The sequence below is a fragment of the Rosa rugosa genome, chromosome 7 (assembly GCF_958449725.1).
Source record: "Rosa rugosa chromosome 7, drRosRugo1.1, whole genome shotgun sequence".
Taxonomy (NCBI): Eukaryota; Viridiplantae; Streptophyta; class Magnoliopsida; order Rosales; family Rosaceae; genus Rosa; species Rosa rugosa.
The window spans coordinates 12,283,161-12,295,983 of NC_084826.1; the positions used below are offsets into that span (position 1 = coordinate 12,283,161).

The 12,823-nt window shown below is 40.5% G+C and overlaps 2 protein-coding genes across 2 annotated transcripts; both read right to left on the reverse strand.

The window, feature by feature from the left end:
- Positions 1 to 68: 68 nt before the first annotated feature.
- LOC133722848 (uncharacterized mitochondrial protein AtMg00810-like) lies at positions 69 to 820 on the reverse strand. The gene is made up of 2 exons (XM_062149711.1): positions 352 to 820; positions 69 to 292 (listed from the first exon to the last, which is right to left on the reverse strand). Exons 1-2 carry the CDS (start codon positions 818 to 820, stop codon positions 69 to 71), a joined length of 693 nt encoding a protein of 230 aa, XP_062005695.1.
- Positions 821 to 6,406: 5,586 nt separating this feature from the next.
- On the reverse strand, positions 6,407 to 8,952 carry LOC133723659 (uncharacterized). The gene is made up of 2 exons (XM_062150548.1): positions 7,694 to 8,952; positions 6,407 to 7,373 (listed from the first exon to the last, which is right to left on the reverse strand). The coding sequence occupies exons 1-2, from the start codon at positions 8,700 to 8,702 to the stop codon at positions 7,345 to 7,347; spliced, it is 1,038 nt and encodes a 345-aa protein (XP_062006532.1). The 5' UTR covers positions 8,703 to 8,952; the 3' UTR covers positions 6,407 to 7,344.
- Positions 8,953 to 12,823: the final 3,871 nt, after the last annotated feature.

Below are 12,823 nucleotides of genomic sequence, written 5' to 3' on the forward strand. Positions count from 1 at the left end.
ACAGACAAAAAACAATAATTGCCAGAAAACAATAATTGATGGCAATATGCCAAACTTCAATACCCCCCTCAAGTTGGGTCAAGAGGGTTGATTGAACCAAGCTTGCTAAGAATCATCTGAAAATGAGCCGCAGGAAGAGATTTAGTAAAAATGTCGGCCAACTGATCCTTGTTGTTGGTGTAATGAGTTTCAATCACTTTGGACTGAACTTGAGCTCTGATAAAGTGACAATCAACCTCAATGTGTTTAGTACGCTCATGGAACACAGGATTTGAGGCAATGTGCATTGCAGCTGATCACAAAAAAGTGACATAGGTTGATTACTTGAGAATCCTAAGTCGGAAAGGAGACCCTTCAGCCAAATCAATTCACAAGCAGCAGAAGTCATGGCTCGATATTCAGCCTCAGCACTTGATCTAGCAATTACACTTTGTTTCTTGCTCCTCCATGTTACAAGATTGCCACCAACAAAAGTACAAAAACCAGTTGTGCTTTTTCGATCAAGAGCATTTCCTGCCCAGTCAGCATCAGCATATCCCATGATGTTTGTATTACCATTGTTTTTTAGCATGATTCCTCTTCCAACTGAACCCTTAAGATATCTAAGGATGCGCTTGACAATGTTCAAGTGAGCAATAGTAGGAGCATGCATAAATTGACTAACAATGCTCACGGAATAGGAGATATCAGGCCGAGTAATGGTGAGGTAAATGAGTTTTCCAACTAACCTTTGGTAGTAACTCAAGTTTAGAAGAGATTCACTCTTGATATCCAATTGAAGCTTACTATCAAGAGGAGTATGAGCTGGTTTGCACTCCATAAGTTTTGCTTCTTGCAGAAGATCAAGCACATATTTCCTTTGGTTTAGGAAAAGTCATTTGCGAGCAGAAGCCATCTCGATACCGAGAAAGTATTTGAGAGAGCCAAGATCCTTTATAGCAAACTTGGTTTGAAGTGCTTGTTTAAGAGACGTAATCTCATCTGTACTAGCACCAGTGATGATCAAATCATCAACATAAATGAGAACAACAAGTTTTCCATGAGTTCCATGTCGAACAAAGAGTGAAGAATCAGCATTGCTTCTGTGAAATCCAACTTCTTCAAGGACAAAACTGAGTTTAGCATACCAGGCTCGTGGAGACTGCTTTAGCCATAAATGGCTTTGTGAAGCTTGCACACCCATTCAGGATCATGGGATTGGGGATGACCAGGTGGAAGTTTCATGTACACTTCCTCTTCGAGCTCTCCATGTAAAAATGCATTTTTGACATCCATTTGGTGTAATGACCAAGCCTGGTTAACAGCCAGAGACAGCAATACCCGAACAGTATTCATTTTTGCAACTGGAGCAAATGTTTCTTTGTAATCCACTCCATAGGTTTGTGTAAATCCTCGAGCAACAAATCGAGCCTTGTGTCTCTCAATGGTTCCATCAGAATGGAACTTGTTTTTGTAAATCCATCTACTTCCCACTACTTTCTTTCCTTTAGGAAGCTTGACAACACTCCAAGTTTCATTGTCATTAAGAGCTTGGAGCTCTTCATCCATGGCTTGTTTCCAAACTTCATGTTGACTAGCTTCTTGAAAACTTTGAGGTTCATAAGCATTATCAAGTGCACCAAGATAGGCGGAATGTGCATGTGACAGCTTCTGGTAGTTGATAAAATCAGTCATGGGATACTTGGATGTGTGGGCAACATAGTCACGAAACCTTGCAGGAGGATTTCTTTCTCGAGTTGGATTCCTTCGAGGAGGCACTTGAGGGATAGGCTCATGCTGCTCATTCAAAACATGTGGTTCTTCTTGTTCATGAGGATTTTCTAACTCATGATCATGGGGCTCATGATCAGGAGTAGGAACAGGCACAATAAGGCACCTTTCAATATCAATAGCTGGGTTAGGAAGAGGAAATAAATCATGGAATGACTCCCCCTGACAATTAATATCGAGTTTCCTTGTGAAATAAAGAGTAGACTCATCAAACTTCACATCCCTTGATACAATGAATCTTCTACTTACTGGACTATAGCATTTATACCCTTTTTGTGTAGTTGAATACCCCAGAAATATGCATCTTGCCACTCTAGGTTCAAGCTTGTCTCGATGAATATTTTGAATGTGAACATAGCAAACACAACCAAACACTCTTAAGTGAGATAAGTCAATTTTCCTGCCTTTTAGAACTTCATACGGCGACTTGGAATTCAATACTCGACTTGGCAATCTGTTGATGTGTAATACCCCGGAAAATCCAAATTAAATTCCGTGGATTTTTAGAAATGATTTCACGATAGTAGGAGCGAGTACGAAGCTTGGAAAAGTTGTGGAATTAGTTCGAACGATTTTATTTTCAAAATCGAACGTTATTTAGGGGCTCGTGGAAATTGACTTTTTATACATACGGAATTTGGGAAAACTTCCTTCATGAAAGTTGTAGAGCTCGTCGATACGATCTCGTGCATATGTGGAACGCAATATTCGGAGTTCGTATGAATAAGTTATGAATATTTGAAAATTGAGATTTTTCTATAAATAGGTGAAAAATCCGAATTATTTCATTAAGGACGAAATTTTCTCATTTTTGCTTTTTGGCCCCCGAAACTCTCCGTTCTCTCTCCTCTCCCACGCGGCCGAACCGCTCGACCCGACCCGGCCCCATCTCACTCCTCCGGCGTCCTCCGGCCACGACCCGGCACTTCCCGAGCTCGCCTCCGCACGCCCAGTCACCCCCTGCTGTCGCCTTGCCCCGCCGCTGCCCCCAGACTTGGATCGAAGCCTCCCCGTGCCCAAAATCCAACCCGGCCGGATTTCCAGTTTTCCGGCATCACCTCAACCGATCCTCTCGGTTTTGGGTTGTCCTTCTCCCCCTGATCATACCCATATGAGCCTTGCACGACGATTTTGAGTGTGGAGTGAAAGATCACGAGTTGAAGATTTCGACGTCTCTGATTCAACCTGGAATCTGATCAGACGCACGAGATTAATCCAACTTCCAAGCTTGATCTAGAACGATCTAGGCCAAACCAGACTTAGCTCCAGGTATGGAAGTCGATCACCCTTTCATTTTGAACAAGTTTGTAGTTGGTCGCTTTGCCATCGGAGGTGGTTGACCCGGAGTTGACCGCCGCGTTGACCACCCACTGACCACCGCTTGTGGCGGCGCGTCAGACCATATTTCGAGTTTTCATTATCTAGGCGATGATCTATGCATCCATACGAGCGTTTTGATATATAACATGGTCATGTTAGAAAAGTTGATAAATAGTGGATTTACGTTTTTACGTTACTATTTACGGTTTTTACGTTTTATCTTCGGTTTACGATCTGCGAAGATCAGACCATTGGTTTTGCTTCAAGTTTAGATATGTTGATCGTATGACTGTACCGATGACTTTGTGAGGTCACGGGCGAAGATCCGACCGTTGGATCTTCGTATAATTGTAAAACAGTAATTCGGAAGGCGATTCGTGAGAATCTGACCGTCGGATTTTCATATAAAATTATGGAGATATTAGTAAGGGCAATTCAGGAAGATTGGACCGTTGGATCTTCGTGATAATATTGGAGGATGATCCTAAGGGCGATCCGTGAGGATCCGACCGTTGGATCATCATATAATTTCGATCCGACCGTTGGATCATCGTTTAATTTCAATCCGATCGTTGGATCATCGTTTAAGTACGTTTATGAGTTGTTGGCTAAGTTAAGATCATTATTGGATTAGGTGATCGATGGATTGATTTGGTGGACGGTTCGGATTGATATATTTGGCTTTTTAGAAGACGCAGCTGGATTAGAGGTGAGTAAACCTCACGTGGTTCATATTACGAACCGAATAAATTTAATTACTTTATTTTTGTCGCAATTGTGTGAGAATATTTGTGGAATAAATATTTGTTTTAAATTATATGGACTTGATCAACTACGGTCCATAGGTAAGTAAAATGATTTTATTATACAAATGAATTTCACGGTTTTTATGCTTGAACTATAGTTGGTATTAGTGGTCATCCCTGAGCGGATGATTACGTATATATATATATATATTTACGTGGAATATATATATTGGTTGACGTGTGATTGGTGTGATGAAATGATTGAGAATGAATTGGATATTATTCAAGCTATTAATCTCGCATTTAATTGTTGAATAATGAAATGTTGATCATGTGGTGTGAAAGCTATTTTATATGCCCAATTGTGAATATGTGGAAATTATTTTAAGAAATAAAGATTTGTCTTGAAATAATATGTCTCTTTATGTGGTGTACATATACACATATACGATCTATAAATCATAAAGATTGTATTTTGTGAATTTGATTATGTCTGGAATTTGATTTTTGTCTGAGAAGTACAATTGTGAAGCCGGGTGATTTCTACAACCCCGTGCTTAAGTGAATTACTGGTAAAATTGTTTTGTGATATGAGACGTTAAGCCTGGGCCCTAGTCCCTTCAGATAGTGCACTATTATACTCTTAGGAAGGTTGCTTACTTTGAGTATACATACTTGGGTATAGTACGTTGGACCCTGGTATGCTGCGGCTTACCCATGCTTTGGTATTATGGACCCTAGCATGTGGTTTCCCGTGCTTTGGTATTATGGACCCTAGCACGTGGATTTATGAATTTTTACCAGTCAACCTGGCTTTCCCGTGTTTTGGTATTATGGACCCTAACACGTGGATTTATGATTTGTTACCAGTTAATCCGAAAATTCACTAAAATGAAAAGTGTACTTATATTATTTTGATCAAATATCTATCTGTGATATATTGTTAATATGTGAAGGTGTTAGTGAAAAGAGAATCAAGCATGCTTTGCTTTAATGTTATTTCACATATTAATGTTGCAATAGTTGTTGGTTGTGATCAGTCAAATGTTTAGTTTTAAAAGAGAGTATCGAGAATATACTTGCTTTTATGTTTATGTGATTTTTGGAGTTACCGTGTGACTGTGTTGATTGTTTACTTGAGTTATAATAAATATAATTGAATAAATCAACAGTTCTTTCTTGTTTACTCATACGGGCTGTCAAAAGCTTACCGGGTTTTGTGTTGTTGCAATTCCCGGTACACTATTCAAATTGTGTAGCGGGTAATCTCACAGGTCAGGAGAATCAGAGCAGTGATCGTGCGGTTTAGAGTATTAGTATTAGATTTACAGCATTTGTTTTGTGAGGAGAATTATACTCATTTGAGTTTTACTATTTGATTTGGTGAGAGTGTGCTGTAATAAGTAGCTTGAGGATTTGGTTTATGTAATATCAAGAGGTGTAACTAGTGGTTGTTTCTGAGAGAAAAATTCAGAACGTTATTTGTATTGTTATTAGTCATGTTCCGGATTTGAATCCTTTATTCAAAAATTCGGGGTGTGACATGATGAGATAAGTTGCAGTGAGCACTCCTTGTGACCAGAACTCCTTTGGTACATTTGCATGAAACATTATGGATCTAGTTTTCTCAAGTAAATCTCTATTTTTTCTTTCTGCAATCCCATTTTGTTGTGGTGTGCCAACACAACTTGTTTGATGCACAATGCCATTTGAGCTTAAGAATTGAGACATATATTCGGAGCCATTATCAGATCTTAAAACTTGGATTTTTGATGAAAATTGAGTGTTAACAAGACTGTGGAAATTTTTGAACACATTAACAACTTCACTCTTGTATTTCAAAAGATACAACCAAGTAATCCTTGTAAAATCATCCACAAATATTACAAAATATCGATACCCATCAAAGGATTCTAGAATAGGACCCCAAATATCTGAGTGTATGATTTCGAATGGATTATTAGCTCTTGACATAGAGGAATTTGTTTGGACCCAAAATGAGCATTTTGGCCTGACAAGGCACGTCTTGGAGAAATTGAGCCAATGTCAGTGGCTCAAGCTATATATTGTCGACAAGTTTGAAATATATATTTAGAGGCTAAATAAAGCCTACTATGGAAGCATGGAAGCATGGAAGCATGAAAAGTCAACTTTAGCACATTTTCCTACTTCGGCTAGGAGAAACCGAGCTAAACAAGGAAGGAGGGGCGGCAGACTAACCAAACGAAATTAAAATGAGCTGAAACTTTCTAGATTAAATCTAGAAAGCCCAAGGATCATTTCTTATGAAGAGTGTCAGAGTTAGTTTTGAGTGGAAGGCCTTCAAAAAATCAGTCCAATTTTCTTGTCTAGAGAGGCTTGGAAAACTGGATCTGTAAGAGGTCCAGCAGAGTTTTCGGCCCAACCACTATATAAAAATTTCTGAAATTTTACCAGGGTGATCTACACTCATAGTAAAACATTTCTTATGAAGAAGTCACGGTCAAAATCTGAGTGCTTGATGGAGATAAAATTGAAGGAATAAAGTAGCAGAAAGTGCTTCCTTATCTCCAAAATTCATCATTCCTTATCTCCAATTATGCCTCCTTATCTCCTTATCTCCGAAATTCATCATGCTTTATCTCCAATTATGCTTCCTTATCTCCAAAATTCATCATTTCTTATCTCCAATTAATGCTCCACTATCATTTGTTTAATGCTAAACACCTTGGCATGGTAGCCTATAAATAGAGGTTACAATGAAACACTTAAACACACAATTCACTCATCAATACATCTCTAAGATGATCTAAGTCTCTCTAGAGCAAACCTCTCTAAGAGCAACTCCTCTCCTTCTCTTTCTCTTATCGGTGATCACACTCCTAGTCCCAGTCTTCTCAGAAGCCGACTTTCAGTGCCACCAAACCCTCTGTCAACGTACTTCGGTCCTAGTCTCCTCGGGAGCCGATTGTAGTACCACGACCACAACGGTTATGGAACCAGCCAAGAAAGGGTAACGCCCTTGCAAACCAGCCAAGCTAAAGTCACGCTTTAGCAAGTTCTCTCTACTTCCCAGTGGTTCTCGCTCTGCTCGATCTACAACATCGAGTATCGATTGTGATTTTCAAGAAGCTCAGTAAAAGTCCTCGCCACGAGGCATAAAGAATCCCACGACGAGGTTGGTGCTCTCCTCGTCTACAATCGCTTGATAGAAGTCAGGTCAATGGACACCCCCGACGACCGCACCCGAACGGTGCTGGCACGTCCGTGCAAAAAAGAGACTGTTGACCAGCTGCAACAAAATTGGAGCCAAACAGAATTAAAAGGTAATCTAGCAAATTTGGATAGTTGACACACTTCACAATGATAGTTGTAATAGTTCAAACTTGGAAACAAAATAGATAACACTTTCTCTGAAGGGTGAGCTAAGCGTTGATGCCAAAGATGGTGATCTTGAGCAATACTCGAACTAGCTTGAAAGACCTTGGACTTCTTAGATAAGTAATAAAGTCCATTCGAAAAAAAACCTTCACCAATCGTCCTCTGAGTAATGATGTCCTGAAAAATCACATTTTGAGGAGAAAAAATGGCTAGACAGTTTAGAGTGTTTGTGATCCGTCCAACAGATAACAATTGAAAAGGAAAGGAAGGAATATACAAGGCTTCAGACTTAATGTGGTTTGAAAACAATTTTATTTTTCCTTTTCCTAACACAGAAGCACCTTTACCGTTAGCAACAGATACTTGAGAAGACAATTTTTTAAAATCATGCAAGTTTGTACCTTTGTTTGTCATGTGATCTGTAGCTCCAGAATCTATAATCCAATAATCATGCTCAAGACCTATATTAAGTGCAGTGTCAAAGGCTTTCAAAATACCTGGAATATCACTTTGATTCACATTGTCAGTTTCAGCAAGAAAGCCTGCAAACTTGCCCAGTAAGGCAGTGTGATTTTCAGCTCCAGTTGCACTTGTATCCTCTGTCTTCTTCTGCTTTTGTTGAAGGTAAACAGCAAACTCATTTATGAGTGAAGTTGGATTTGAAGTGAAATCTAACATCCCATCTGAGGTGGAAGAGGAAGAAAGGTTGGCCTTGTGAGGATTGGTACTCCAGTTTTTTAATATGCTTTTGTTTTCCTTTGAAAACTTTGGCTTCAATTGTGGATGAAGTATCCAGCACCTATCCTTTGTGTGACCAATGCCACTGCAGTGGTTGCATTTCAAGTCTGGACGCTTACCCTTGTAGACTCTATCATCAGCTTGCTTATGATTTGAAGCATATGCCCTTGAATCTGCAATATTGGTCTTGACGTCCAGGTTCATCACTTTCCTTCGAAGTTCTTCTCTTTGAACGGTGCCACACACACTTTTGAAGGAAGGCAGCTCAGAGTTCATAAGGATGTGGCTTCTCAAGTCTTCATATTCTGAGCCTAGATTAGCGAGAAGCTGAAAAATCTTGTCTTCTTCAGCCCTCTTCAATAGGACATTAGCATCTGTGGTGTGAGGTCGATATACATCTAACTCATTCCACATACTTGTTAGGCTTGCAAGATATTGAACAAAAGACTTCTCCTCTTGTTGGAGACTAGCAATATCTTTCTTGAGTTGAAAAACACGAGCAGAGTTGTTTTGGTTTCCATACATCTCTTTGACATGCTTCCACAGGTGCATGGATGATTCTGAGTAGCTAAAAATTTCAGTAATCTTGGGCTCCATGGAGTTGAGCAACCAAGACATGACAAGTTGATCTTTGCAAAGCCAATTAAGCATCATAAGTGGTGGAGTTGATGTCAGACATTGGTATAACTCCATTGACATATCCAAGCTTTGATCTTCCTCCAAGTGCCAAAGTGACAGCTCTAGACCAGGAAAGATAATTGTATACATTCAGTTAATAAAACTGAACTCAAACGTTAATTGGGATTACCCTCAACCTCATAAACACTTGACATGTTTGGATTGGAATTGATACTGAAAGGATTAACGTCATCAGTACCAGAAGAAATTTCTCCAGCCATCTATAGCTTGAAGAAGGAATACAATCCACAAGAAGAGAAGGAAGAAGCAGAAAATAGGATACTATGTTCCTGCTCTGATGCCATGAAGAAAAAAACATCTGATGGAGCAAGCTTTTCTTCTTTTTGATATATTCAATTCATAATCTTTTACAAGAAGGAGAAAACATATATACGGAAGGGAAGGGAAAAGGAAGACAACAAAAGGTAAAAGGGGAACAACAAAAAGGATAAAGGAGAAAGACAAAGAAACGGAAAAGAAGGAAAAGAAGAGACAACAAAAAGAAAGTGAAAAAGAAGAGAACAACAGACAAAAAACAATAATTGCCAGAAAACAATAATTGATGGCAATATGCCAAACTTCAATAATTCCACCTTATTCCAATGTTCAATCTGTTTAAGGATAATAGAATTGAGAGAAAATTGTAGAGAGAGATGTGTATTATTATTGAGAATAGGAGCCCTATATATAGGGATTACAAAGTACTAGTTCTAATGTTACAAGGAATACCAATCCGTGTAGGATTGGGAAATCTAGAACCTTCTCTCCTATTGCTACTCCTAGTTTGATAAGGCACACTAAACTTGATTTTCCTTCAACACTCCCCCTTGTGCCGCTCAAACTTGGTGGTGACGCTTCATCCGTTGCCTCGTTAAAAACCTTGCCAGGTAACAAAAACCCTGTGGGATAAAAATAACCCTGGTCGAAGGACAAAAAGAGCACAACACGTCCTTCACTCTTCGAGATCGAACATGTAGACATCATAACTCCCCCTGATGTCGATATCTCCCCCTGATTGCTACAATCGTGGGAGTTCGGATAACTTTCTCAATCCGATGCTCTTCACATGTTTCTCGAAGGTGGATTTAGGTAACGACTTAGTGAATAAGTCCGCTACATTATCCTCTGATCGGATTTGATTCACTTCAATCTTTAGAAGTGATTGTTGTTGCTGATTATAAAAGAACTTGGGCGATATATGCTTGGTGTTGTTGCCTTTGATGAAACCTAACTTCATTTGTTCAATACAAGCTGCATTATCCTCATAAATGCATGTAGGTTCATCTGTGGTAGACTTCAAACCACAACTTCCTTGAATATGTCGAATCACAGATCTTAGCCATATACATTCACGAACGGCTTCATGTAGAGCAATAATCTCTGCATGATTCGAGGAAGTAGCAACAAGGGTCTGTTTTGTAGACCTCCAAGATATCGCAGTGCTTCCCATGGTAAAGACATAACCAGTTTGGGAGCGACCTTTGTGAGGGTCAGAGAGGTACCCTGCATCAGCAAATCCCATCAAAACATCATTGTCGTTTTGATGGAGGGGAGTAGGGTGAGGCCGGCCACCCTTGGTGTTGGTGGCGGCGTCGGCGGCAATATGGCCGGCCACTTTGTCATGGTGGACGGTGGCTCCATGCCTAATGGGGTCCGATCCCATTCTTCCGTCATTCCTCTTCTCTCTGTAGGGATAAAATAGACCCATATCAATCGTACCTCTTAGGTATCGAAAGATTGTCTTTACACCAATCCAATGGCGGCGTGTTGGCGCAGAGCTATGTCGAGCTAACAAGTTCACTGCGAATGAGATATCCGGTCTTGTGCATTGAGCTAAGTACAATAATGCGCCTATTGCACTTAAATAGGGCACTTCGGCCTCTAATGGTTCTTCGTCCTCATCCTTTGGACGAAGCGGATATTTTCCGGGCTCAAGACTACGACCAATCATGGGAGTACTCACAGGCTTTGCTTTATCTTCATTAAAGCGCCTTAGGATTTTCTAAGTATATGCAGACTGATGGATCAAAATCCCATCACTACGGTGCTCGAGTTCTACACCGAGACAAAACCGTGTTTTCCCAAGATCTTTCATCTCAAATTCGGATTTCAAGTATTTAGCAGTTTCCTTCAACTCATCTAGAGTTCCAATTAGGTTCATGTCATCGACATAAACTGCTACGATTGCAAATCCGGAACTTGTTCTCTTAATGAACACGCATGGGCATATTTCGTTGTTAATATATCCCTTCCCAATCAAGTAGTCACTTAGACGGTTATACCACATCCGTCTGGATTGTTTTAATCCATATAGTGAGCGTTTTAACCTTATTGAAAACGCGCTCCGTGGTTTAGAGCCACTTGATTTGGGTAATTGAAGTCCATCTGGAACCTTCATATATATCTCTGAATCTAGATCCCCATAGAGATATGCTGTAACCACATCCATAAGCTGCATGTCAAGTTTTTCGGAAACTACCAAACTGACAAGGTAGCGGAACGTTATAACGTCCATTACGGGAGAATATGTCTCCTCGTAGTCGATTCCAGGGCGTTGTGAGAAACCTTGCGCCATGAGGCGGGCTTTATATCTTACCACCTCATTTTTCTCATTACGCTTTCTAACAAAGACCCATTTATGGCCAACAGGCTTTACACTTGGGGGTGTCTGCGTTACAGGCTCAAATACCTGTCTCTTTGTTAGTGAATCCAATTCAACCCGGATCGCATCTTTCCATTTAGGCCAATCTGTTCTTCGTTGACATTCTTCAACAGAGCGAGGTTCGATATCATCATATTCTATGATTCCTTTTGCAACATGATATGCAAACGCATCATCAATTGCCATAGAATTTCTATCCATCATCTCATGTACACTAGTGTAATTTATGGAGATCTCTCTATTCTCTGGAGTTGGTTCTGACATTGGAGCGTCCCCCAATGATGTCTCTTGGACATAACCATAATCCGGAATATTCTCATGAGATGGATTATTCACATCGATGATTAATGGATTATTTTGTGCCAAACTCGCTTTCTTTCTTGGGCGAGAATCCATCGAACCTATAGGCCTCCCGCGCTTCCTGGCAGGAGCCATGGGCCTAGCCATAATGTCACCATCACTGTGAGAGGGGACGTTGGCGCCATGCTCAAATCCTCTTGAGTTAGCGTCATGTCCTCTAGTTTTAGGGACATCAATCCTTGCAGGCACGTTTGCAGCAGGTATGTGTGATCTCGTCACTTTAGCGATATCAGAAAACGTATCAGGCATCGATTCTGCTACGTTCTGAAGATCGAGAATTCTCCGCACTTCAGTTTCGGACTGTGCGGTTCGGGGATCAAGATGAGACAGAGTGGGGACATACCACGACAATTCCTGTCGTTCCTGTTGAACATTTATGTTCTTATCTCCCCCTAACGACGGGAAGACTGTCTCATCGAAGTGACAATCCGCAAATCTAGCGGTAAAGAGATCGCCTGTCAAGGGTTCTATATAGCGGATAATCGTTGGAGAATCATATCCAACATAAATGCCTAATCGTCGTTGAGGACCCATTTTGGTGCGCTGTGGCGGCGTAATAGGCACATATACTGCACACCCAAATATGCGTAAGTGTGAGACATTAGGCTCATACCCAGTTACCATCTGGGACGCAGAAAATGGTGGAGTGGCAGTGGGCCTCAGACGAATAAGCACAGCTGCATGCAATATTGCATAGCCCCAAGCAGAAATAGGGAGATTGGTGCGCATTACCAATGTCCTAGCGACCATTTGTAGTCGTTTAATGGTGGCTTCTGCGAGACCATTTTGGGTGTGAACATGAGGAACAGGATGTTCAACATCAATCCCAATGGGTATGCAATAATCATCAAAAGTCTTTGATGTAAACTCTCCAGCATTGTCTAATCTTATAGACTTAATAGGATGATCAGGGTGGTGAGCCCTTAACTTAATTATTTGTGCTAGGAGTTTAGCAAATGCAGCGTTCCTTGTGGACAATAGCATGACATGTGACCAGCGTGTCGATGCATCAACCAATACCATAAAATATCGAAATGGTCCGCATGATGGTTGAATAGGTCCACAAATATCACCTTGGATTCTTTGCAAGAATGGTATATTTTCTTTGGTGTCCTTTGTATAGGATGGTCTCGATCCTAACTTTGCTAAAGAGCAGGCTTTGCAGAACGAATGATGGGCTTTAGAAACA